The 27,259-nt window shown below is 42.0% G+C and overlaps 2 protein-coding genes across 6 annotated transcripts; both read left to right on the top strand.

Moving 5' to 3' along the window:
* The first annotated feature begins 2,270 nt into the window (after window positions 1-2,270).
* Window positions 2,271-27,227, top strand: LOC102457158 (toll-like receptor 2 type-2). 5 transcript variants are annotated; one of them, XM_075930093.1, is made up of 2 exons: window positions 2,271-2,402; window positions 24,511-27,227. In XM_075930093.1, the coding sequence occupies exon 2, from the start codon at window positions 24,519-24,521 to the stop codon at window positions 26,868-26,870; it is 2,352 nt and encodes a 783-aa protein (XP_075786208.1). In that variant the 5' UTR covers window positions 2,271-2,402; window positions 24,511-24,518; the 3' UTR covers window positions 26,871-27,227. The 5 variants fall into 5 exon arrangements, with proteins under 5 accessions (XP_075786208.1, XP_025041083.2, XP_006111619.2 ...); XM_025185298.2 differs by lacking the exon at window positions 2,271-2,402 and adding an exon at window positions 9,817-9,951; XM_006111557.4 differs by lacking the exon at window positions 2,271-2,402 and adding an exon at window positions 22,428-22,582.
* LOC102457570 (toll-like receptor 2 type-2) lies at window positions 9,836-15,183 on the top strand. Its single transcript, XM_025185305.2, has 2 exons — window positions 9,836-9,951; window positions 10,733-15,183. The coding sequence occupies exon 2, from the start codon at window positions 10,760-10,762 to the stop codon at window positions 13,109-13,111; it is 2,352 nt and encodes a 783-aa protein (XP_025041090.1). The 5' UTR covers window positions 9,836-9,951; window positions 10,733-10,759; the 3' UTR covers window positions 13,112-15,183.
* Window positions 27,228-27,259: the final 32 nt, after the last annotated feature.

Consider the following 27,259-nt stretch of genomic DNA (forward strand, 5'->3'; position numbering starts at 1 on the left):
GGCCAGAGTACTGTGTACCAGCTGTGTGTTGTCTTCCCATTTAGCTTCAGACACAATGTAATAACCCATCGTGGAGATGATGAACACATGGATCATGGTGTCATGCACCTGGTCCAACAGGAAGAGATGAAGTTCCCTAGAGAATTGGGGATGAAAGAGAGCATGTTTGCAAATTGATGCTCCCTGGTCATCCAAACTTAGCGAAGAGTCAAACAGGACCCTAGGGCTTCAAACTACATGGATGAATGGGAGCTGCAGGCCTTTAATGGAAGTGGCAATGATTTCTTGACCAGCTCTTTGAAGCATTTCTCTGTTGTGACCGGTATCAGGATTTATCTTGAGCCAGCTGCGATTCATCCATGGGATGAATTTTATGTGGGAGTTATGCCATGTTAACAGTGACAGTGGTTGCATCAGTGAAGAATGAGATATATAATGAAACATCATGACTCATGAGCATAGTATTGGGAGTCAGACCCATGGCATATTACAGTACTGTCTCTTCCAATGATCTCATGTAGGTTTTGAAGGGGAAGGGATACTATTGATCCCTGTAGAATCCTATAAGATGAGAGGAGGAGGAGCAGTTATCCATTCCCACTAAGTTATGCTGAAGGGGGATGACTGGAACCACTGTAGTACTGGACCCTCTACTTCTGATAAGTTATGTAAGCATGTTAGTAGTATCATGTGGTCTCTTGTGTCAAAGTCTACAGATGGGCTTTCTCAACCTAAGCCCAGAGATCTTATTTGTGTCCATGAACATGAGGAGCTCATCTTTGATGTCACTAGAGCAAACTCTTTGCTATGCCCTGTTCTGAATCCTGATTGTGAGGCATCCAATACAGTGACTGATGTCACATGTTGTTGGTGCTTACTACTTTCTCTGTTGTTGTGCAGAGAAAACACCCCCTTATTTCAATGGGTCCATACTTGCTGAAGGTAGGTTATAGAAATGGATGCCACAGGTGAGAAGAAAGTCTGGATCTCAGTACAAAGGAAGTAATGTTGATTTGACCATAACAATGGTGTATTTTATCTACAGAAAGGGGGGCAAGTTGTTTGGTATTTTATATTATTCCTTGCAGTGGGCTAAGAAAGGCTGCTTTTTGCACACACCTATAAAAATGTGATGGTCTTTCCTCATACTGTACATACAGTGTTAGTCAGGGGCCAAGATACTCATTCAGTGTAGTGACTGGAGTGCAGAGCTGAGATGAAGCAATCTGGAAAGCTTGAAGTAGGTTGTTCCAATTTCCTAGTATGGTTTAATTTTAAGTCCCTGTTCATTTCTATGTATTTGCAATTCTGCAATGGAGTTTTGTGACATACTGTACTTGAAAAGGGGCACCAAAATCTGCTATTGGATTTGACGATTAGGAACTGTTACATACATGCTGTAGCTAATTGTAATTCCTAGCATTTATGTCACAAACCAATTCCACTTGTTAGAATCTATATATCTGGAAAAAACTGAATTTAACTTATTTTTGACTGGAACCTTAGAATATTTGTTTTTTTTATCAATTAACTTTTCGATGGGACTTAAAATTACAAGATCCATTGTTCCCCTGAGAGACAATCACGGCAGAATCAGTGACCAGAGGTTATCAAAGGGTTACTATCATGAGACTATGTGGTATGCAATACACCAACGCATTCTCTCCTGTGTAAAAGCAACTGTTGAGCTACCTGTCGTTTCAAATGGAATGTTTCCATAAGTGGCTGGAAAAAAGTTTTCCTGGTTCATGGCACAGAGAGTGAGACTAGCTGACTCTGAGTGTGCTGCTGCTTTTGTGGCTTTGTATATTCTTCTGAGAAAAGGGATCAATCTAGGAACCCCAAGAGGGAAAGCTGTGGAATCTGCTCCTCCAGATTTAAAATTTCAGTTTCTCTTACCAAAGACTGTGGAATGTTCAGCTAGTGACAAACGAGTTCTGAATTAGTGAGGACTGTGGAAGAAACACAAGTTGAAAATGACTTTTTTTTTTGTTACAATTGTTCCACTTTTTGTAGTTAAGACTTAGTGCCCACAGCCATGCAGGCAGGGTGAAGGTATTGGCCCTAATGGTATATTTTTAGAGGCCAGACCCTGCTGCTGGAGGCGGTGGTGATGTCAGGCTCCCGGCTTTCATTTAAATCAATATGAGGTTTCTAGCTGCACAGGCTGTGAAGAAAAGTTTGGAAACATGATGCAAGAGCGGCAGTTGGCGTGAAGTTTGCAGAGACTCTGAACCAATAGCTCAGAGAGGTATGAACTACCACCTTTTGTGAATTGTCGATTCTGAAAACCACTTTGCTGGAGAGACTGCCGGAGAGACGTGAGCAGCATTCCCTGGCCTCTAGTGCTAGTCCTGGTCCATGCATCCATGCTCCTAGACAGATATATCCAGGCTGGTAGGGTAAGTACAGTTGCATATTTCTGTTGCTTCCAAAGGATGGGGATATTTCCTGCTGCTGCTCCCCACTTCCCACTGGATGGAGAAAGACCCCCTGCTATTCCTGCCTCTCTCATCATTGGGATGAAAGGCTTTCTCAGATCACTCTTGGTTTCCTCTCCACCACTTACTCTCATCACTCCCCCTTTCACACACACTCACTCCAGTGGAAGCAATAGAATGCAGAGGGTAGAAAAAAAGAGCAGGAATGAAGGAGTGGGAATAATGAAAGGACAGATGGAAGGAAGGAGGGGAGAGAGAAAGAGACAAAAGGAAAGCCTCACTGCTGTCATCCATCCTGGCGCAGATCTAGTGGGACCGGTGGCCCCACCTCACAGGACCCTCTGCTAGGGTGTAGGAGATTGGACTTTTTATCTTGAGAAAACCCATAGTTCAGCAGGTGGCACAAGTGGACCTTGTCCTTGGTGGCAAAGCCTATGTCTTCAGTGCTGTGCCTTGAGATCCAGATTGCTTTTTTCTGGCCTGCAGCCCAGGGTTGCTGGTTTTGGCTGGATGTACTCCTGGAGGTTTCTTCACTAGGGTTGCCAGGTGTCCAGTATTCAACCAGACAGTTTTTGGGCCCTCAGTCCGGTTTAAAAAAAATCAGAAAATACCAGACATGTGCAATGTCGGGTATTTTCTGGTTTTCCGGCTGGGTGCCCGACGGAAGCCTGGCGGGGGGGGACTGGCGATCCGTGCTGGGCGCCCTCATCTGGTTGCGTGGCATGTAGGAATGACGCCATGCTCCAGAGCACTGTTCAAGCGTGTGGTGGAGCTGCAGACGGACTCGCTCATGCTTTGTTGTGACCGTGCGTGGGATGGGCAGTACCCTGGGATCTGCACGTGCCTGGGTCAGTCCTGCTCCCCGCTGGCCGATTCTCTCCTCCCGCTCCCACCCGACCCTCTCCCGGCCAGCCCTGCTTCCTGCCAGCCAGTTCTCCTCCTCCTGATCTCCCCCAGTCAGCCCTGCTGCCCCCGACCCTCCCCACCAGTCCTGCTTCCCACCTCTCCCCCACCACTGGCCAGCCCTGCTCCCCTCCCAGCCAGTCCTTTCTCCCCCTCCCATTAAGTGTGTGTGTTTTATTTGAAGCTACCTGGTAACCCTATTCTTCACATGAAATCATCTTTAATTAAAGATTAATCTTTAATTCCTGGAGATTCCAGGACAATGCTGGAGGCTTAGAAACCCTACTGAGGCTAGATGGCTCTAGTGCAGGGGTGGGCAATAATTTTTGCAGGGGGCCACTTGCTGAATGTTGGTACTGATCATGGGCTGGCTCCACCCCGTCCCTGGAAGAGTTGTCTGGGGCCAGAGGTTTTGAAGTAAAAACACAGCAAAGGGTTTGCAGCTCCCAGTTCCAGCACTACCGCATTGCCTGGCGGCTGCCTGCGATTGCTATGGTTATTTAAAAGGCTTGAAGCATCAGCCCCTGCTTGGGGTAGCACCATGATTGTGAGCTGTGGGCCATTTAAATAGAATCCTACTGCCTGAGCCACTGCCTGGAAATTAGGTGGCACAGGCAGCTGTGTAGATATAGAAAGAGGCCAGATGCAATCTGCGGGCCAGATCAAAGTGTTAGGCAGGTCAACTCTAGTGTAATTACTACATATGACATAGTTGAGATGCTATATATCAGGGCACTTTAGTATTGCATCACTGACAATTTATTCAGAAGAGAGAAAATTCTAGAAGGGTCTGGAAAACAGAGCAGTATATGGAAATTTGAAAGATAGAAGCAGTACAATGTCACTTTTTTAGAAACCTTGCTACTCAGAAAGACTTCAGAGAGGGATAATGGGACTAGTGACAAATAGCATTCACTAGTGACAAATAGCATTCACTAGTGACAAATAGCATTCACTAGTGTCAGTGTTCGAAAAGAACATCAGGTGAGGAAAAAGGAGGGAGGGAGACAGAAAAATGGAAAGAGGAAATAAGCCTGAGGCTATGTCTATGCTTAAACTGCTGCAGTGGCACAGCATAGCACTTCACTGTGGACACTCATAGCAATGGAAGGGGTTCTCTTGTGACATAGTCAGCCCAGCTCCCTCAGAGGAAGTAGGTAGGTCAACAGAAGAATTCTAACACTGTCTACACCAGAGGTTAGATCAACTTAACTATGTTGCTCAGGGATGTCATTTTTCACGCCCCTGAGTGATGTAGCTGGGCCTTTTTAGTGTGCATCTGGCCAAAATGGATAAATAGCAGCAGCCTAATGCGGAGACAGCAGAGACCTAAGTGGTGGAGCAGCACCATTAACTATGGTGGACAAACCAATTTAGGGCTATATATTCAATCAGTGTTAATTGTGTGTTTTTAAAATCTTCGTCTTTCCTTAGAGTTGTGTCCTGCGCAGAAATATAGATCTATCCATACCAGATCAGACCCCAGTATCTGTTTACTTCAGTATTCTGTCTTTCAAAATCAAGAGATTGTCTTAAAAAAATGAGATTTTAAAAGTCTAATAAATATTGGGTATTTTTAATTTGCCTTTTGTGTTTTGAACCTGTAGGGATAATGATTTTTTACACAATGATGAAGTCTGGAAACTTTCTTTTTTTTAATGGAAGCTGAGATTTTTATGTATTCAAATGATTCCAGGAGCTGGGTATTTAAGGGAAAAAAACCTCAATAGCACAAGTCTCATGATAGAATGATGGGAGTTGGTGATATTGCTCATGCTGTGCAGCCCTTACGTGCCTAGTCCGTAGGGTTGCAGTGAGCCAATTTAAGAATAAATGCTACTCAGTCTGCACAGGGGTGGTAGGCCAGGACATACAGCGAGAAAGAAAGATGGGCACACACTCATGTGACTTGTAATCAAACAAAACCCCACAGACTTACACTAAGGCGAGTATCAATTAAGCAATAAAAGACTTAAAGGGAGAAAACTTTGAAAATAAAATCTCGTCACTCACCTGGCTATGTGACATTTCTGTGTTTCTGCTCACTTCTTGATGAAAAAATTGCCACGTGCAATAATCTGTAGCTTGATGTAAGTGCTTGAAAGGCTATGGTTTCACAAGCAAAGATTTAGTTTCATTTTTGTATTCTTATGCTGGAAAAAAAGAAATAAAATGCTCTCTCCCCCCGCCTTTTTTAAAGCTCTATGAAAGAGGAAGAAAGAGCATCACTTCAGTGTAAAGGACACAAACACTTACTGGACATACTGACGTGTCTGTTTATCTAAGTACTAAACATCAGCCTCTCTTGGCTGGAAATTAGAGGAAGTATTTTGTTCCTTTTCAAAAATATGCATTGAGCGAGTGTGGTTTTTTTAAACTAAGGATAGATGGTTCCAAAAGATTCTTTTTGAGCCAGTCCTCAAGAAACTAACTCTAGATATTCACAATCTGTCTAACCAATTGACAAGGATTCAGTCTCTGACTTTAGGAAAAGTTACCAAGGAGGTTATGACAGAGCAGTTGTGGCTTTTGTCTGAGTCCGGTTCCTTGATGTCTGTTGATTGGGCTATAGCCGGGGTCACCAACCAGTAGATGAGGATCTACCGGTAGATCTTGGAGCCTCTGACAGGTGATCCTGACTGCTTTGGCAAAGAGGCTATTGAGGGCCAGCACTTCAGCTGCCCCTCCTCCCACTGCTGCTCATCTCCTGCCCTTTGCCTTGGAGCTGTTCCTTCCCCCCACCCCCCAGCATCCTCCTTGCTGGGCAGGGCAGGGCAGGGGAGGGAGAAGAGGGCTAAGATGACAAGGTGTCTCCTCTCCCACTTCATATCCTATCTCCACAGAGTAGAGAGGGGGCACAACAGGATTTGAGAGGGAGTTTCTGGCTGCTTTTGGGAGTGCTGCAGAGTCAGGGCAGGGATGAGCCTGCCTTAACTCCACTGTACCACCACTCACGTGCCACCTGAGGTAAGCAGAGCCCAGTTGGAGCCCACATCCCAAACTCCTACCCCAGTCATGAACCCCTTCCTGCACTCCAACCCCCTGCCCCAGCTCTGAGCACCCCTGCCTCCAAACACCCTTCTAGAGTCTGCACGTAGAACTCCCTCCGGCATCCCAACTGCCTGCCCCAAGAGCAGCTCAGGACCCCTCTCACACTCCAGATCCCTTAATCCAAGACCAGAGCCTGCGCCCTAGCCCTCTCCTCTCCTCCAAGTAAATGAGGATGGGCAAGAGAGTGAGGATGGAGTGAGCAGGGGCAGGGCCTCAGAGAAGGGGCAGGAAGGAGGCGGGGCAAGGTTATTTATACTTGAGGTAGATCTTGAATTGCATTTAAATTCAAAAAGTGATCTCGTGCTTTTTGAAGACCACTGGGCTATAGGAATGAAATAGAAACTATGCTGCTTATGATTTCTACCCACCCATGGATGGCAATGAAGTATTTGTATTGATTAGCTTGAATTTTCAGCAGTTTCTTGAATTGAATTGACTCATTAGTGGAATCTACTAAGGATGAATGGAGCTGGTTTTGAGGGACTCCATTTTGATCTTTTAGAGAAATCCCAAAAGACAATTGTGGACAACTGTTCTTATGCCCCAAGAGTACAGTCCTGCATGATACTGTAATGCAGGGCTACTCAACTTTGGAAGCTATGGGGGCCACAATGATACTCACAGCACATGCTGAGGGCCACAACTTAAGTATGGTTGCATAGACAAGCAAATATATATGCAAATATATGCATATAGCTTCTTTCACACTGACAGGCATGAATACAAAAATAAGGTAGGACTACACAACACGCAGGCCCCATTTAAATCATTTCTGCTGATATTAATAAAATGCAATATTTACCTGATTCCCACCCATATGACAGCACTTTTAATGACCAATGACAGCCCAAGAATTTAACTACTTCAATGCATATCAATAGAAGACCATTATATTGACTACTTTTTTGTTTTAGCTCCCACTCACAGGCAATGTGTTGAGGAACCCTGCTGTAATATCTATACAAGCAACCTTTTTGTTTGAATTGTATGTCAGGTTGAACAGAGCGTTAATGAGGAAACACAGGCTGCAAGGTAGTCAATATGTACTTTTCCATGACCTCTGACTCAGCTGGAACAATGGAACCAATAACTCATTGTCTAGATGAATTTGGGATAGGATGAAGGCTTGTTGGCTGCAACTTATGTTCTTATGTTCTTATGACAAGACTGAGAGAATGTCACGGGGTTGGGAAAAGCAGCCAGAAGCGCTGATGTAACTGATTTTGGCTCAGCTGATTGAGGGAATAGGATTGCTATGTGCAACACAGGTATGTTGTTAAATCATGGCCTGGGCCTGGATATCAGGTGAGGTCAATATTTCATTAAATGTCCCAGTATTTCTCACCAATTCCAGATTATACATAATCAAAAGATGTATGTATCAAAAGATAGCAGATACCTCAAAAACAAAACAGTATGGCTATGTCTAGACTGGCATGATTTTCTGCAAATGCTTTTAACGGAAAAGTTTTCCGTTAAAAGCATTTGCGGAAAAAAGCATCTAGATTGGCACGGACATTTTTCCGCAAAAGCACTTTTTGCGGAAAAGCATCCGTGCCAATCTAGACGCGCTTTTGCGCAAAAAAGCCCCGATCGCCATTTTCGCGATCAGGGCTTTTTTGTGCAAAACAAATCTGAGCTGTCTGCACTGGCCCTTTTGCGTAAAAGCTTTTGCGCAAAAGGCCTTTTGCCCGAATGGGATCTGCATAGTATTTTCGCAAGAAGCACTGATTTCTTACATGAGATGGTCAGTGTTCTTGCGGAAATTCAAGCGGCCAGTGTAGACAACTGGCAAGTTTTTCTGCAAAAGCAGCTGCTTTTGCGGAAAAACTTGCCAGTCTAGACACAGCTAAGTATTAAATAGAAAATACATTTATCTCACACTTTTTCATTTTTAAAGTGATTTTACAAACTGAAATCTAGCTTTGGCAGTTTTCATCCTGATTATAAAAAAGCTATTAAAAGTTTTTTCAAAAATCCTAGTAATCCTGCATTGCCTGTCTAAAAATGTTTTATCTAACATTGTTACAACTGAAAGGAATTAGAGGGGGAAGTCTCTGTTTTTCTAGCTTGTTTTCTGTATGCATTTGACGGAACTTCATAAAAAACAACTTCCCTGTTTCCCTTGTATAATAACCTTCACAGAGGAAAAATGCTTTAAGAATGAACAAAATGTGATAAGCTGGGAATTTAAGACGTGCCACATTCACATGGAGGTAACGAATTTTAGTACATGAACTTCATTTTTTTCAAAATATGTAAATATTATTAAATGTATTCATAGGTGATTCACCGAGATAAGTGTACGTGCAAAGTTCTGAACCGAAAAATGCTCAACATATTTTAAAAGTTTGGTGTATAGAATCCAAAAGGTTCCTCTTTCAGATCTGGTAAAAAAAACAACACTTCTACCTTTTTCACTTTTGCAGGTGTGTAACCCCTTTTTTGGTCAGGAAGTGTGATGAGGCACAAACACTTTTAGTCCATCCTTTCCTTTAGAGGTGGCGTGATTGCAGAATTTACAATATCCTTTTTCTTAGTACAGATTCCATGCTGACTTCTAATTAGATGCCCCTTTTCAGTGAGAACTTGAAATTCATGTTCATTAAAATTCTCTTTCTTGGATACAGGATTTTGATCCATTTTTCAGAACTGTTGCCTATTAATTTAATCTTCATTGATAAGAAAAGTCCATTTTGGGTAATGTCTTTGAATACAGTGACTTGGGAAATGAAAATATCTCTAAATAACATTTCTCGATTTTTTTTTCAGGCTAAACAACTTGATTCAGTAAAATATTCTATATATAAACCATAGTATATAGAACCGAACACTTTCTACTCAGAGAGACCTATATAAAAAATAACGTATGTGAGCTGAGATGCTCCATTGCCAAGAGAATAAACTAAGGCAAAAATTATCCAACCCCTAAAATAATACGTACAGATTTAAATGGAAGTAATGGGAATAGAAAAGTACTAATGACTATTCCTGTCAGAGCTGCAGTCACAGATTGTGAAAGAAAAAATTGCACAAAAGCATTGCATCAGTGGTTCCACCAATGACAGCTGACCAAGCAAAAGAAAAGAGACCTACTGCTGAATTCCAGTATTTGGAGAAGATATAATCAGTAACTTCTGTATCTATTTTCTGTTATAAAAATGTGGTGGTAGTAGAAGTTGAGTATAAAGAAAGGTCTAGCTCTGAACAGCTGTGCAGTGGGAATACTGAACCATCCCACTCATTTGTAAAGCAATGAATTAATAGAGTGTGCGCAACAATTACTTGAACCTATTACCCTTACATTTATGGGACACAGATAGTCAATTAATCTTTCGAAATTGTTAGCTTGAACTGTTGCCTACACAGGACAGATCAGAGTGCCTGCCAACTTGAGAGCTGGCACAGCATCAGTCCTCCATCCTTCCATTGTTTTTCAGTCAAAAGATTTTCAGCTTCTGTTGGTGTATGGCAAATATGAGAAGACTCTATGGATTCTAAAGCATGAGATCAATAGGAAGCACTGGCACCAGAGCTGTAAGCCTCAGTAAGAAAGGTAAGCACTTCATCTCTGACTGTTAATGACTGTGAGCCTGTTCTTACTTCCACTAAAGTCAACGACAATAAAGCCAGTGCTGTTCTGGCAGTGGGAAGATAATGTATAGCTGTTCAGTTGTGTACATGTAGAAGGCAGAAAGGACTTGTTTGTTTGAATAGCAGACCAGAATTTCAAAATATAAACTAAATTGCCTGTGGCAACATTTTTAAGGAGTGACAGACCTGCCTTATTCTTTCCTTGATTGTTTATGTGGTTGCATTAGATGTTCTGAGCAACTCCAGGGGCCCATTATATTCGGTATTGTACAAAAATAGAGGCAGAGACTGAGGAGACAGGTGTATATGTAGTTTGATGGTAAAAATATAAGCACTTTTTTTGCAGTTGAACCTTACTGTTAATGAAAGGGAGCCTCAGAAGTCTGAGCATATGCAATCAGCATTAGTTGATTATGTTAAAACATCTAACGATATTAATGACTATTACAATTCCTCCGTGACTTAAACCAGAATTTTTAAATATCCAAAGGCATGTCTCTGTAAAAATAAGGCCAGGTCTGTCACCAGTGAATTTTATTAATATAAATTTATAGTATGAATTTGCTTTAAGGACTTCTTGTACTCCCAAAATAAGGTATCAGGAATGCGAGGGAAAAAATCCAACAGAAAATTGCTATGTAAAAAGAAATCAGAATCTGAATTCCTTCATAATTAAACTTAAACTGGGTTTGAATTCACTTGTATTGATTTTTCTCTTCCCACTGCTCCTTTTCTCTTTTAAGAAATTGAATAAAAGAAAACCAAATACAATGACTAAGCTATTCTGGCTAGTATGGATCTTCTTCATGGTCATAACAGCAAATGTTTCTGAAGAAAAAGCCACAAAACAGCTGTGTCCTTCCTGTGATACCACTCATTTTTGTGACTGTTCTTCAATGAATTTGAGCATCATTCCTTCAGGACTAACAACTGATGTCACAGGGCTAAATCTGTCCTACAACAGAATCAAATCTGTCAAAGAAACTGATTTGCAGCTAGGTCTGAATCTCAGAGTGCTGCTCCTGCAAGCCAATCAAATTTGGACAATAGATAAGGATTCATTTGTTTTCCTTGGAAAATTGGAACATTTGGATTTATCAGATAATAAGTTGACTAACTTGTCATCCAATTGGTTCAGATATCTTTTTTCCTTACAGCACCTAAACATAAAAGGTAATTTATATACAATATTGGGGGACAATCCCTTATTTTTTAACCTCAAAAATTTGAGCTATCTGCATCTGGGGAATAAAAATTCCTTCTCTGCTATACGGAAACAAGACTTTGATGGAATTACAGTTCTTCGGCAACTTGACATTCATGGTCAAAGGCTCAAGCAATATGAGTCAGGGAGTCTGACAACAGTGAACATAAATCATATAATCATAAACATAAATGATGTTCACGTGTTATCGCGGATGGTAGAAGACTTAATACATTCTGTAATATGTTTAGAACTGAGAGAGATAGACTTCAGAACAGCTAATGAATCTTCGTTACTGGAGCCAATGAGTCATTCTGTTATGGAGAAACTTGTGTTAAAAAATGTCTGGTTTATAGATTCAACGATTGTCAAAGTGTTAAACATCCTAGGTCGAGCTAAAAAATTTGTGGAGCTGGAGGTGGACAATTCTGTACTACGGGGGACTGGACAATGGCATGGACAAATTGAAGTAAACAGAGAAATCTCCTTTAAAGTGCTCACAGTACAGAATTTAGTTATAGAACAATTTTATTTGTTTTCAGATCTTACGGGTGTGGAAAATCTTCTAGCTAACATTACCAAAATCACAGTTGTGAATACCAATGTCTTCTTGGTGCCTTGCAGCATTTCAAGACATTTTTCCTCCCTCCTTTATCTTGATCTCAGTGAAAATTTGCTTGCAGATCCAAGTTTGAAACATTCATCTTGTGAAGGTGCATGGCCCTTGCTGCAAACTTTCAATTTAAGTCAAAATTCACTGGGTGATTTAGAAAAGACAGGGCAAAGTCTATCTCATTTAAAACATCTTACTCACCTAGATATTAGCCGAAACAATTTTGGTGAAGTTCCAGAATTGTGTCAATGGCCAGAAAACCTGAGATATTTCAATATCTCAGGCACTCAGATAACCACGCTGACAGCTTGTATTCCTCAAACTCTAGAAGTTTTGGATGTTAGCAGTAATAACCTTAATGATTTTAGATTAAAGCTACCATTTCTCAAAGAGCTCTACATTTCAAATAACAAATTAAAGAACTTGCCAGGTGCTGAATTTATTTCTAACTTGGTGTCCCTAAGAATCAGCAGAAACAAATTAACCAGTTTCTCTAAGGAAGAATTTGGATCATTTAGGGAAATGAAGACACTGGATGCTAGTGACAATAATTTTATCTGCTCTTGTGAATTTCTCACCTTCAGTCAGGGCCAGGAAGGAATAACAAATGTCTTGGCTAACTGGCCAGAAAACTACATCTGTGACTCTCCGTTTTCTGTGAGAGGGCAGCAGGTGAAGGCTGCTCGGCTTTCACTGTTTGAATGTCACATGACTTTGGCTGTGTCCTCAATTTGCATTCTAGTGTTCTTAGTAATCCTGTTTATTGTTATCCTGAGCTACAAACTTCATCTGATCTGGTACATGAGAATGACCTGGGCTTGGCTTCAAGCAAAAAGGAAACCCAAGAAATTACTCAATCAGGACTTTTGCTACGATGCTTTTATTTCCTACAGCGAGAGAGATGCCGAGTGGGTTGAAAACTTAATGGTACAGGAACTCGAGCATGCTCTCCCCCCATTTAAACTGTGCCTTCATAAACGGGACTTTTTGCCTGGGAAGTGGATCGTTGACAACATCATTGACTCCATTGAAAAAAGCCGTAAAACTCTGTTTGTGCTGTCAGAGCACTTTGTTCAGAGTGAGTGGTGCAAGTATGAGCTGGACTTTTCGCATTTCCGTCTGTTTGATGAGAATAATGATGCAGCAATTTTGATCCTTTTGGAGCCCATTCAGGAGCAAACAATTCCCAAAAGGTTCTGTAAACTGAGGAAAATAATGAACACAAAGACCTACGTTGAATGGCCTCGTGACAAAAATCAGCAGCAAATATTTTGGAATAAACTGAAAGCAGCATTAAAATCCTAGGATGAGTCATTTAAAATTGAACTATTAACTCATACTACATTTCCAAGAAGAACATTTTCTAAGCCTTTTTTGGTTAAGAAATGTTTTGTTATGCTCATTGTTGTATCAGTATTGTGGAGGCTTGATTTGAGAGATTACTAAACTAAGTATTGCTTTGTGAAATGAAAGAGGATACTAAGAACATCCAAATGTTGTATTGATTTTTTGTTGTTCTGACCTTTCTCTTAATAACTACCCAAAGCATCCCTGTCTATAAAAATGCATTTGAAAGAAATCTATTGATTACATCATATCTTATTTTTTTTAGATACCATCAGATTATTTAAAATCATTTAATGAAAATGGAGTGGAAAAGTAGAAATTGCCTAAGTAGATTCAAAACAAGATCTCTGAGGCTAGGTCCTCATAGATAATAGATCAAACTTGTAACTCCCATGGAAACAGTGGATTTGTACCAGGACTGTATGTGGCCCAACAATTAAAGAATGAAGCAATCTGACAAATATGTCAGATGCTGGGTGTAAAAATGTTGTGATGTATCTAGGCTCAAAGATCACAGGAATACTGATAGTCTATGTCAGTGGTTGCCAACCTTTTTGAGCATACAGAACCCTTTCCAATCTGTTAAAATTGTATGGACCCCCACAAGAGGAGCGGTGGGAAGCGGCAGCCGGCACATACCTTGGCCTGTGCTACTTTTTCAGTTCCCGCCCCGTCTGTCCTGTGCCCATCCATGGAGGATACGGTGAGGGGGCTTTTGTGGCAAAAGGCAGCTCCTGCCTCAGCACTCCGCCCTTGGCCGGGCAGGGAGCCCTGGGGGAGAAGAAAAAAGAAAAGGAAAAGAAAAGTCAGAATCAGGCCCAATGCCATGCTGGGATGGGGGAGAGGGCTGGAGTATGTACAACAGTGTAGCTGGTGGCAAGAGGATGGATATTGACCCTTATATCAAGAGCCCATCCCGAGAGCAGGAGGCAGTGAGTGCAGCCGCGAATGGTGAGCCCTGGGCAAGAATCACCTGGTGGAAAGTCCCGGTCCCACAGTGGACCCGATCCTTACTTTTTCTTTCCTTTCTTAAACTTTCTGCGGATCTCCTACATTACCATTGCAGACCCCCAGGTGTCCACAGACCTCAGGTTAGGAACCACTGGTCTATGTACTTAATTATTTCTGTGCGTGTATTATTTATGTTGGGGTAGACACTATAAAAACATTAAAGTTGAAGTCCCCATTTCTAATAGCTTACTATTAGATAGTCAAACAGACAAAATGCTTGTGTCTGATGTTAAGTACATACGGTTTCCTCAACCTCTTCCCAGCTAATTTTTTCCACTATTTCTGCCCCAATATTACTCTTCTTTCCTCCTACCTATACCACTATGACATAGGGGTGATGTTGTGTCCCCATATTTTTTATGAAAACATGGTTTTGAACATGAATATGCCTAACACAAATATGCTTTATACAAAATGGGGCATGTAACCTATCATGGAAGAGCCTGTAATCCCCTAAATGTTTATATTCTGTTTGTGTGCATATCTCATCACTGTTTTAAAAGTTAGAAATATGAAGTATAAACCTGTTTATTAATCTAGGTTTGCTAGTGAAAGCTATTAGTGGTACTTAAGGACCTGGTATTCAAGACCTGTGAATAATCTTGTGTTTCCTGTAAGACTGGTTTAGGGTTAGTGCTGCTAAGACATGTGTCTAAGTCACCTGCTGCTGGAATCCATTTGAATCAGCTAAACACAAAGGATTCCTATTTTGGGCAGAATCTATTTATAAATAGGGAACCAGACAATAAGGGTGTTAGCAGATGCCAGACACCAAGACATCCCCTACTTATCATCAAGATGACTGCTGGAAACATCTAAGACTGAGCAAGGGGAAGGATCTGTCTAGCTTGTGAAAAAGATGATTAAACTATTTTTAGGATAAGAAATTATATGTAACTAGTTTCTTAAAATATTAAGCTTAGCTGGTGTGTTTTTTATTTTGCTCAGTAACTGACTTTGACCTGTCTGTTATCACTTGCAACCACTTAAATCCTACTTTTTATACTTAATAAAACCACTTTTATTATTAAACCTGTTGTAAATAGTTGTTATGGGGAGGCAACAGTTGTGCATATTTCTCTTTCATTGATAAAGGGAGCCAACAACATATGAGCTTTCTCTTTGTAAAACTTTTATGCGGAGTAAGATAGATTCGTCTGGGGATTTGTTCTTATTTGGGTTATGTTCCTGGGTACTGTCAAGTCCCCGTGGCTGAGCCTTCACAGAGCTGAGCTGCTCTGTGTCTGTGTTGGTCTGCTTTGTGACCCCAACTCTGGGCCTTTGCTGTGGGAGACCACAGCTCTTGGCTCTACAAGACAGGGTGGTGGGTCAACAGCAGAGCTGACAGCCTCCAGGTGCTTGGGCAAGCTGGGGGATGTGCGGCTGCACCACGTTCCTGGAAGGGGCAGGGCTGAGAGCAGCTGGCTTTCTCAGCACTGCTTGGAGTGCAGCACAATGCACCCCTCACGGCCCATAGCACTGCCCAAAACATACGGTGTAGCCTCCGGCAATAATTTCAGCAGTGGCTGGAGACCTGAGACCCTTTGAATTGTTGGGTTCCAGAGCAACTGCCCCCTGTGCCCCTTTACCCATCTGCAGGCATGTGGAGTGCCTCAAAAGGCTGGTAAGTTGGCCCAGTGATATGATCATCAGGTGAGTTTTAAGGGGATCTCTGTGATCAACCCATCACAATATGTATAGTAGATTCATAGTTTTTAATAGGGTTTTTTTGCACAGATGTACCTTCACCTATGTCATCAGTGCACACCTCATCGGTAAAGACAACATTGTAAAAAGTGAGTTCCACCCATTGTAGTTTGTCATTTTGCATAACTGAGGTACTTCAAGTTAGTCAACATTACTGCAAATATTGGCTACGATCTTTCTGTACCTTAGTTTCCCGTTTGTAAAATGGGGACAATAATACCATCTCCCAGAGAAGTTGTGAAGATAAATTCATTAATGTATGTAAGCCACTAGAAACCTTGATGTTAAACACCATAAACAAATCCCATGAGGAAATTAATGTTATTCAGTATGGGGATTGAATGGTGAGAAGTAAAGTAGCCATGAGACTTCATATTAAATTATGGGCTCGTCTACACTGGCCCCTTTTCCGGAAGGGGCATGTTAATTTCAGCTATCGTAGTAGGGAAATCCGCGGGGGATTTAAATATCCCCCGCGGCATTTAAATAAAAATGTCCGCCGCTTTTTTCAAAGTAGGAATAAGAGCCTCCGGAAAAGGGCGCTTTTTCCGGAGGATCGGGGCCAGTGTAGACGCTCTTTTCCGGCTTTTCTAAAAGCCGGAAAAAGCGGCGGACATTTTTATTTAAATGCCGCGGGGGATATTTAAATCCCCCGCGGATTTCCCTACTACGATAGCTGAAATTAACATGCCCCTTCCGGAAAAGGGGCCAGTGTAGACGTAGCCTATGAGTTTGAAAAGTAATACTGAAGAGTTCCTCATTTGATGAGAAACCTTTTCTCACTCATATTGTCACTTCTTTCAAGTGCTTGACTTCAGAACGTTAATACAGTAAAACTCCGATAGTCCGGCATCCAATTGTTCAGCACTCCGGATACTCCAGCATCAAAATGCCAAGCAATCCTAACCAGCTGATTAAAAAGCCTGCCACAGAGTCCACACGCTGGCTGTAACCAGAGGGAGCATAAGGCTAGGGGAGGGGGGGAAGGGAGTGGGATCGTGTTACACTATGGAGAAGAGCGTTTTGCTTCAGCGAAGGGGAAAGGGAGGAGGATCAGGTTACAGCACAGAGGAGCTGCGAAGAGGAAAGGGGAGGGGAGAGGAGGGAGATTGTGTCCTGGCCAGCTGTTAAACCTTGCAGCTGTATGGGATCTCCTGATTCTCCGGCAAATCTGATAATCTGGCACCACCTAGGTCCAAAAGGTGCTGGATTATCGGAAGTCTACTGTAGTCTATCTACTGTTAATGTAGGTTTTTTTCTGTAATTTATAAATATAGCAGGACTATGTCTTTATATTTTATTGGATGGAATTGAGAGAGAACTGATCACACTGTATCTTAAGAGTACAAAAAAGGAAAACTTTTACAGTGTTTGGTTAACATGTAAAACAAAGACTTTCTGAGTTACTATGCTACTGTGATTGTCTTTGGAAACTGTGTCTGCATAAAGCTATTGAACCTCTGATGTACTAAACAACATTTCCTTTCAGGCTGACACTGCAGACTTTCATATCCCTGACAACAGCTAATAGCTGATGTTGTTAGTTCAACTTGTTAGTGGATTTAGGACTAAATGAGAGTTGGAGTTTTTAGTTTATGTAAGAAAATCAGGACCCATGGTTTATCTGGGAAAAATTGCAATTAAACCCCTTTGACACACAGGAATACTCAGAACTTCACTATTTGTGTAAAATAGTGGCTAGTAAGAAAGACACTTGATGCTCAAAAATATTTTATTCTGTATTAGCTTTTCTATCACCGTTATCTCCATTCTATCTGTAGACCACTAAGGGACATGACTAATATCTGTCTCACGTGTTCCATTCTTTCTTTCCTTTCCCCATGGGTAGAATTGTGTGTACAGTGGGATGTTTTGTTTTTGTAAGAGGGATTTTTTTAATCCTCAGTTGTAAAAAAAATATGGTGGTGCCTCCATATCTTGGGTTCAAAGCATACCTTTGTTGTAGCTTCAGATCCCCTGTTTAGTTTCCATCTTTTAATTTGGGAAATCCACTGGAAGATTTCCCAACATAGTTTCCTTCCTGGAAGCAACAGATATGAGAATTCTAAAATAAAGTAGACTTAGAAAGAAATAGGCACTTGCACCCAATTCAGAGACCTGGATTTGAAAGGAACCATTTCAGGCTTCACGTAAGTTTTCTAGAAGGAAAACCAGATACCGTGTGTAGACTGCTGCAATAGATTATTATTCATGGGTGAGCACCAGGAAATCAGGATTTTAAAAATACACTTGATGAGTTAGAATGATTTGGGGTTTTCAGAAGAAAACAACCTGCTTTTTGGAGTATCCATGTCCCAGAAACGGTAAGCATACCACACAGTTTCTGATGACATATGCAATAGTCTTGGGCCTGGTCTGCACTAAAATTTTACCATGTTTTCATGTGGTTGGAAACAATAGTGCTCATGGACATAAGGTTGAATATGATGAAGCAATCACTGTAGACCAAGATAAAACATGTTTACCATCATACCAGCTAATCATGATGAATCCTTCACCTCAGCAAAGGTCTGTAGAAGGATAAGGAGCAACTACAGGTGATGAACTTAAGCTCTGAAGCAGTGATATTTTTTGCATAGCTGGGGTAACTACAGAAGTTCCACTCATTCGTGTGTGATAACCACTTTTGGATTTTTACTACACTAAAATCTGCATCCTGAGCTATGCACTAAATAATTGCAGCTGAGCAATGAATTAGACAAGTTCATTATCTTATGCTTAAAAAGAAAACTGGGATGAGAAAAGAGGTTAGGAGTGGGAGCAAGTGGGAAAGGCATAGGTGACTCGTAGTAGCACTCAGGAGATGAACTGCTCACTTGTGCCTGACCAAAATTTTAATTGCTAACGGGGATGCCTCCACATGCCCCTCTCTGCCCTCTGCCTCTGCAGGCACCAGTCACCCTTGGGCAAAGGAATGTAACAGTGGTCATATTGGGTCAGATCATTGGCCAATCAAGCCCTATATCTTCACTTCTGACAGTGGCCAATGCCAGGTGCATCAGCGGAAATTAACAGAACAGGGCAATCATGGAGCGATCCATCCTCTGTCATTCACACCCAGCTTCTGGCAGTCCAACCCTAGGGACACCCAAAGAAAGGGACTGCAACCCTGCCCATCTTGGCTAACAGCCACAGATGGTTCTATCCTCCAGGAACTTATCTACTTTTTTTATTTGAACAGTTATAGTTGGGGCTTCACAGTTTTCCCTGCTAAGAAGTTCCACAGGTTGACTGGGCTGTGTAAAGAAGTACTTTTTTTTAGCTTCATTGTGTGATCCCTGGTTCTTGTGTTGTGTGAAGGAATAAATAACTTCCTCATTTTCTCAACACCATTCCTGATGTTATAGACCCTCTATCATATCCCCTGTTAATTTGCTCTTTTCCAAGTTGAACAGTCCAGTGGTTTTTAATCTTGCATATGAAAGTTGTTCCATACCCTTCGTAATTTTTGTTCCCTTTTTCCCCTAGTTCTAATATCTGTTTTTGAAATGCAGTGACCAGAACTACTAACAGTATTCAAAGTGTAGGTTTTCCATGGATTTATATTTATATGGCGGCATATTTACTGTCTAATTACCTTTCCTAATGGGTCCTCACATTTTTTATTTTTGACTGCCACTGCACACTGATTGGATCTTTTCAGAGAATGTATCTATGAAGATCCCAAGATCTCTTCCTTGAGTTATAACAACTAATTTAGATCTTATCATTCTGTATGAATAATTATGAAGTTTTTCAATGTGTATTACTTTGAATTACTCTGCATTTATTGACATTGAATTTCTTTTGCCATTTTGTAGCTCCACCATCCAGTTTTCTGAGATCACTTTGTGACTTGTTGCAGTCAGCTTTGAACTTAATTAGCTTGAGTAATATTTGTAGTATGTGTATAGTTCTGCCACCTCACTGTTCATCCCTTTTCCCAGTTCGTTCATGAATATGTTGTCCTGAACAACACTGTTCCCAGCACTAAACCTTGGGAAACCCCACTATTTTCCTCTTGTCATTCTGAAAACTGACCATTTATTCCCAGGCTAGTTTTCTATCTTCACAGCAGTGATATTCAACCTTTTTGAGCATACAGACCCCTTTTCAATCTGTTAAAATTGTATGGGACCCCCTGTAGCCAGAGAGAAACCTCCTCTCTCTCTCCCCCTCCTCCCTCTGACATCCTTGGGAGAGAGAATCCTTGAGAGCAAAACTCTGTCTTCAAAGGCTCCAGGGCCTCCAGAGGTGCTGGAATAACAATGGCCCTGGATACTAGACAGGAACCAGATAACAGCAGCAATTGGGTCAGCAGGTGGTCAGGGGACCTTGGGCTACCTATGGCTGGTATTAGTATTATTACGCCTACACACACTTCCCAGAAGAGGAATCTGTTGCACCATCAGAAAAAGGATGTCTGGCCCCAATGATTTAGTTACTTCCACCTCACAGGTGCAAATTAAGCTTTGGACCCCCTGTGGGAATGGGCGTCACAAAGACGTTCCAACTTAATTGGCATTTTAATGACAAGAGGAAGCGTCTACGTGACCACAGGGTATAAAGTAGGGCCCTGTGCCCCACTCTAATTGGAGATCCACCCACATACCTGCTGGTCAGGTGGTCTTGGACCCCCAAGACTTTAGGGACACCTTAGTCTTGTACTGACTGCTTCCCATTGGGATTGAGAGGAACCTGGCTTCGCTGGAGTAAGGATCACAGGGGTAAGAATATACCTGCTAGCTGTCTGTTTTTACGCACATTTAATAAGAGCTCAGAGAACCAAAAGGGTTTCATGATACCTGTAAGTTACTTTTTATTGTAATTTCTGTCTTGTCCTTTTTGTAGTGGCTGTGTTATCTGTAACACAGCAGTAACATTTAACAGCTAAGCTTGCCTTGTAACAATAAGATAGTAACTGTTTAAGCTTTAACCTGACTCCTTCAGTTGCTGTAACAGAACCAGACACAGTCAAAAGAATCATAGCCGGTCACTGGGTAAACACAGTAAGAGCTGAGTGTTGGGGCGATGCTGCCTTTATGAGGCAGACCCTTGGGGCACCCGTCAGCCTCCCCTGGCTGCCTGCTGCAAAGGGACCCTGTCCTAGCAGCTAAAGACTTGGGTGTAATAAGCTCTCCCAGAGAACTCTTGGGGCACCCATCAGCCTCCCCTGGCTGCTCGCTGCGAAGGGACCCTGTCCTAGCAGCTAAAGACTTGGGTGTAAAACTTTGGGGCACCCGTCAGCCTTCCCGGCTGCCTGCTGCGAAGGGACCCCATCCTAGCAGTTGAAGACTCGGGTGTTTAACAGGGCTCACAGACCACTCACTGCCCTAACCACCGGCTGACACCCCCCCAAGGGGAGCAGTGGCCAGCATGTCCCTTGGCTTGTGCTGCTTCCTTAGCTCCTGCCTCCTCCATCCCATGCCAATCTACGGAGGATATGTTGAAGGGGCTCTCATGGCCAAAGGCAGCTTCTGCCCTGGCACTCTGCCCTTGGCCAGGCAGGGAGCCCTGGGAGAGAAGAAAAGGAAAAGAAAAGTAAGGGTTGACCCCACCACGGGACTGGGAGGGGGAAGAGTGCTGGAGCATGAATGGGGAACCAAGATTGGATCCCGAGGGTGGGAGGCAGTGTGTGTGTGGCCAGTTGTGAATAGGGAGCCCATGTGATAATGGCTTGGTGGAAAGTCCCAGTCCTGCGGTGGGCCTGATCCTTACTTTTTCTTTCCTAAACTTGCCTCTGACCCCTTACAGTACCGTCATGGACCCCCCAGGAGCCCATGGGCCACAGTTTGGGACCTACTGTTTTACAGCAACTGCTCCATGAGCGGAACCCTCTTATCCCATGACTGCCTTAGGGAGCGGGATGAAGGGGGCGAGATGGAGCGTGCAGAGAGTGAAAGGGAAGAGGCAGGACTAGACAAACGGAAGTCTGGCCCAAGTCCCAGTGCAAACCGGCTTCAGTGCCGCTTTCCCAGCAAGGCTGGCCTTACCATGAAGTGAACGGAGGCGGCTGCCTCAGGTGCCAGAGTGGGGGGAGGGGACCCCACTAGGACCCACAGTGTAGAAAATTGTGTCTGCTGCTGGTGCATATGTGTTCTCTCTGCTCTAGCTGCACAGAGAGGGTGGAGGGCTGAGCTGGAGGAAGGAGGGCACAAGAGACAGAACAGGCAGGCAGGAGAAAAGGTGGCAGGGGGGCGCCATTTGAGCTTCCTCACCTCAGTTGCCAAAATGTTGTGGGCCCGTGTATAGGCAAAAAGTGAAACTTCTCAGTTTTTGTCCAGGCACAGAGTGGCCTTAGCTGGGAGGGAAACGCTGTGCTGGGGCTAGCGCGGAGCGGGATGCGGAGCCAGGACTTTCGCCTCTGCCCTTCACTCCTGCTCCGGGGAGCCGAACACGTCTCTGCGCGCGGGCAGGCCGGGGAGTTCCCGCAGCGCCCGGGCGGCCCTCGCTGCCCCTGCCTCCCGCGGGGCCATCCGGAGCCCGGGCGGAGGGGGGGCAAGCGAAGAGCAGCAGGCTCTGGTCCGCTCCGCTCTCGAGTCTGGCCCGGGCGATCTGCCCCGCCGAGGGGGCAAGGCTGTGGGCTGATGGGCGTGGCTTGTGGGGTGCGCTTTGCGCGCCCTGCAGATTGATTTACACTGGACTGCGAGCTGCGCGGCGGAGAAGCCCGGAGCTGAAGACAGGTGCCTCTCGCCTTACCCCTCTGCCCCGGTACAGTAGCAATAGCCAGCTCCTCCTGGAGCCGGGCCCCGGGACATTGCGTTAGCTAGTCGGAGGTTTTTCCTGGGGCGCTCAGCGTGGTGGGATCCGACTGGTTCAGGATTTTGCATGTGTGCGTCTGCGACGGGATTGAGCCTTTCGCAGTTACCCACCATACAACGCTAGCGCAGTTACTCCGGGTAATAGTAGCACTTACGCTAGCCTGGTTAGGGCACGATCCTGTTAACGTTTATTTGTAAGCGTTTAGCTTAATGGTTTCCTGTAATATTTAGTTTGCAGAACATGGGCACGTTTCATTTTGAGTGTAATAAGTTTATACTTACATAAGTTTCGGCATAATCATTTATATTAGAGCTTACAGGACCCTGGCCTGAAAACACGGAGAATAAGGGATACGGATTGTCCCTCAATGTGGTGAAAACAGAAGGAATGTATGTTGGTACAGCTAACAGAAACAGGGTGAACGCAGAGAGTATGACTAATGGACAAGTTGTAAAGGCAGTAGATGAATTGAGTTATCTCAGATCTTTTATAGCCAACAAATGAGGTGGTGCCAAAGAAATGGTGGTGCAAAGACGAAAAGACTATTTTTTCCATAGCCATTTATGGATGCGAAATTAATGCTGTTGACAGTTTAAAAAAAAAGAGAATGCTTTTGAAATGAGGGTGCTGGTGAAGATTCTCACATATATTATGGATGGGAAGAAAAGATGAATGTGTGTGTGAAAACTATTAGTGCAGAGAAACAGTCCCTGATGGAAATCAGCAGATGCACATTGGTCACATTAAGTGTAGAGATGGAAATCTCTTTGAGACAGTTATTAAAGTAGGAATGATGGTGGCCCTTGTACTAGGGGACAGCCAGTAAGATGCATGGATGGCGTGCAGCTGGGCAATCAGCTGTTTGAGTGGCTTATGTTAATGGATTGTAAAGTTTCTGAAAATTCTAATGTGATAACATTGATATTCAAACCTGTAAACACTCGTGCATTTGCTTAACTTCATTCACACAAATTGTCCCCTGAAAAGAATAAAACAGTGAGACTACTTGAGTGAGTGGAAAGAATCATGACAGCAGAATCAGGTCTTGAATATATTCAACAACTTGCAAGTTGCCAAATTAATTAATAATCAAGTTTACAGTACAGACATTACCTTGTTTCTCCCTGTAAATACTTGTTTTTGTGAGTTGTTTCTGAGTATCTGCGATCTAAAAAGTCAAAAGCCAGCCCATGAGTGAAAGGATTACAACACATGCAATACTCTTTTCCATTTTCAAACAAACACTGTGGAGAAATATCTTAAAAATAATGTAAGTATTAAATCAGATATTTCTACAGGATATTGATTGTCCCCAGATCTCATTTTCTTCTATGGGCATTGGAATGGACAGGAAATGTAAGCACCCTACAGCTCAAAAGTAGTACACAAAATGAAATCTGCAGGTGTGTGCGTGTGTGTTGTGGGAGGAATCACTACTAGAGGGTTTTTATTAAAAAATCAATTTGTTGGAACCTAGTTATTTATTAAACAAAAAAAGGACTAGGTCAGTAATTAATTTATTATTATTATTATTTTATTTTAGTCTGTTTATGAATGTTTGATTAAAGTATTCCCTGTTCTGTGAAACACTGGAGCAGGTAGTAATTAATTTGAAGTTTTTCATTCCAGATTTAAGGACAAAAATGGAAAAAAGGAAATCAATGCAAGGCAGGAAATAATTAGAGCATATTTATTTATAATCAGAGTTTCTTGATTTAGTATTTTAAATAGCTTTATATAAAAGTTCAAAGGGATTTAGAAACAAGAAATATTAAGAATTTATTGGAGATAGATTAGGAGGGACTATTTTTCAAGTTTGGCTTTTTTAACACTAATCATTCGTGTTATGTTTGTTCTGTCCCTCTTTTAAATTTTAGGTAAAATCATGCCTACCCAAATCTGGAAAGGATGGGTCATTTATGTGGTCATAATGACAAATGGCTCTGAAGAAAAAGCCACAAAGAAGCTGTGTCCTTCCTGTGATACCACTCATTTTTGTGACTGTTCTTCAATGAATTTAAGCACCATTCCTTCAGGACTAACAACTGATGTCACAGGGCTAAATCTTTCCTACAACAGAATCAAATCTGTTACAGAAACTGATCTACAGCTGGGTGTGAATCTCAGAGTGCTGCTCCTGCAAGCCAATCAAATTTGGACAATAGATAAGGATTCATTTGTTTTCCTTGGAAAATTGGAACATTTGGATTTATCAGATAATAAGCTGAGTCACTTATCACACAGTTGGTTTAGATATCTTTTTTCCTTACAGCACCTAAACATACAGGGTAATTTATATACAATATTGGGGGACAATCCCTTGTTTTCTAATCTCAAAAATTTGAGCTATCTGCATCTGGGGAATAAAAATTCCTTCTCTGCTATACGGAAACAAGACTTCGATGGAATTACAGTTCTTCAGCAACTTGACATTCGTGGTCAAAGGCTCAAGCAATATGAGTCAGGGAGTCTGACAACAGTGAACATAAATCATATAATCATAAACATAAATGATGTTCATGTGTTATCACGGATGGTAGAAGATTTAATACATTCTGTAATATGTTTAGAACTGAGAGAGATAGACTTCAGAACAGCTAATGAATCTTCGTTACTGGAACCAATGAGTCGTTCTGTCATGCAGAAATTTGTGTTAAAAAGTGTTTTGTTTACAGATGCAAGCATTAACAAAATGTTAAATATCTTGGTGTATACTGAGCAATTGTTGGAGCTAGAGTTGGACAACTGTACACTTCAGGGAACGGGACACTTCCAAGAAGAAATTAAAATAAAGAGAAAAAGCCCTGTAGAAATAGTAACAATACAGAGCTTAAATATAGAACAATTTTACTTATTTTCAGATCTTAGTAGTTTGAAAAATCTTATAGCTAACATTACCAAAATCACAACTGTAAATACCAATGTCTTCTTGGTGCCTTGCAGCATTTCAAGACATTTTTCCTCCCTCCTTTATCTTGATCTCAGTGAAAATTTGCTTGCAGATCCAAATTTGGAACATTCATCCTGTGAAGGTGCATGGCCCTTGCTGCAAACTTTCAATTTAAGTCAAAATTCACTGGGTGATTTAGAAAAGACAGGGCGAAGTCTATCTCATTTAAAACATCTTACTCACCTAGATATTAGCCGAAACAATTTTGGTGAAGTTCCAGAATCGTGTCAATGGCCGGAAAACCTGAAATATTTCAATATCTCAGGCACTCAGATAACCACGCTGACAGCTTGTATTCCTCAAACTCTAGAAGTTTTGGATGTTAGCAGTAATAACCTCAATGATTTTAGATTAAAGCTACCATTTCTCAAAGAGCTCTACATTTCAAATAACAAATTAAAGAACTTGCCAGGTGCTGAATTTATTTCTAACTTGGTGTCCCTAAGAATCAGCAGAAACAAATTAACCAGTTTCTCTAAGGAAGAATTTGGATCATTTAGGGAAATGAAGACACTGGATGCTAGTGACAATAATTTTATCTGCTCTTGTGAATTTCTGTCCTTCATTCAGGACCAGGAAGGAATAACAAATGTCTTGGCTAACTGGCCAGAAAACTACATCTGTGACTCTCCGTCTTCTGTGAGAGGGCAGCAGGTAAAGGCTGCTCGGCTTTCACTGTTTGAATGTCACATGACTTTGGCTGTGTCCTCAATTTGCATTCTAGTGTTCTTGGTAATCCTGTTTATTGTTATCCTGAGCTACAAACTTCATCTGATCTGGTACATGAGAATGACCTGGGCTTGGCTTCAAGCAAAAAGGAAACCCAAGAAATTACTCAATCAGGACTTTTGCTACGATGCTTTTATTTCCTACAGCGAGAGAGATGCCGAGTGGGTTGAAAACTTAATGGTACAGGAACTCGAGCACGCTCTCCCCCCATTTAAACTGTGCCTTCATAAACGGGACTTTTTGCCTGGGAAGTGGATCGTTGACAACATCATTGACTCCATTGAAAAAAGCCGTAAAACTCTGTTTGTGCTGTCAGAGCACTTTGTTCAGAGTGAGTGGTGCAAGTATGAGCTGGACTTTTCGCATTTCCGTCTCTTTGATGAGAATAATGATGCAGCAATTTTGATCCTTTTGGAGCCCATTCAGGAGCAAACAATTCCCAAAAGATTCTGTAAACTGAGGAAAATAATGAACACAAAGACCTACCTTGAGTGGCCTCTTGATGAAAGTCAGGAACCAATATTTTGGTTTAATTTGAAAATAGCATTAAAATCCTAGTAAATGTTTGTCTCGACTAAATCAGTAACGGGTCCACTATAAGAGCCTGATCCTATTACATTTGCAGAATTAGGCTCCTACATTTGCCAGAAAGGTGAAAACACTGGAATTTCTATGTGGTGTTCTGAAAATAGTTTTAAATCATTTTATGTTTTGTTTTGGCCATTTATTGTCTCCACATTTCAATCTTCATCTACTAATGAAGTCTATGTTAAGGGAATATATAAAATGAAGACCAAACGTTATTTATAGATTTGTCCGTGTGCTCTATGCATGCGTGTCGGAAAAAGGCTGTAGTGTGAAAACATGCAAAATCTGGTGCAATTCTGTATTTTTTATAAAAACTATTTAAAATCAGTTGTCATCCTATTAATTTATATGCTAGTAGC

Source organism: Pelodiscus sinensis, chromosome 5, assembly GCF_049634645.1.
Source record: "Pelodiscus sinensis isolate JC-2024 chromosome 5, ASM4963464v1, whole genome shotgun sequence".
In the NCBI taxonomy this organism is placed as follows: domain Eukaryota; kingdom Metazoa; phylum Chordata; order Testudines; family Trionychidae; genus Pelodiscus; species Pelodiscus sinensis.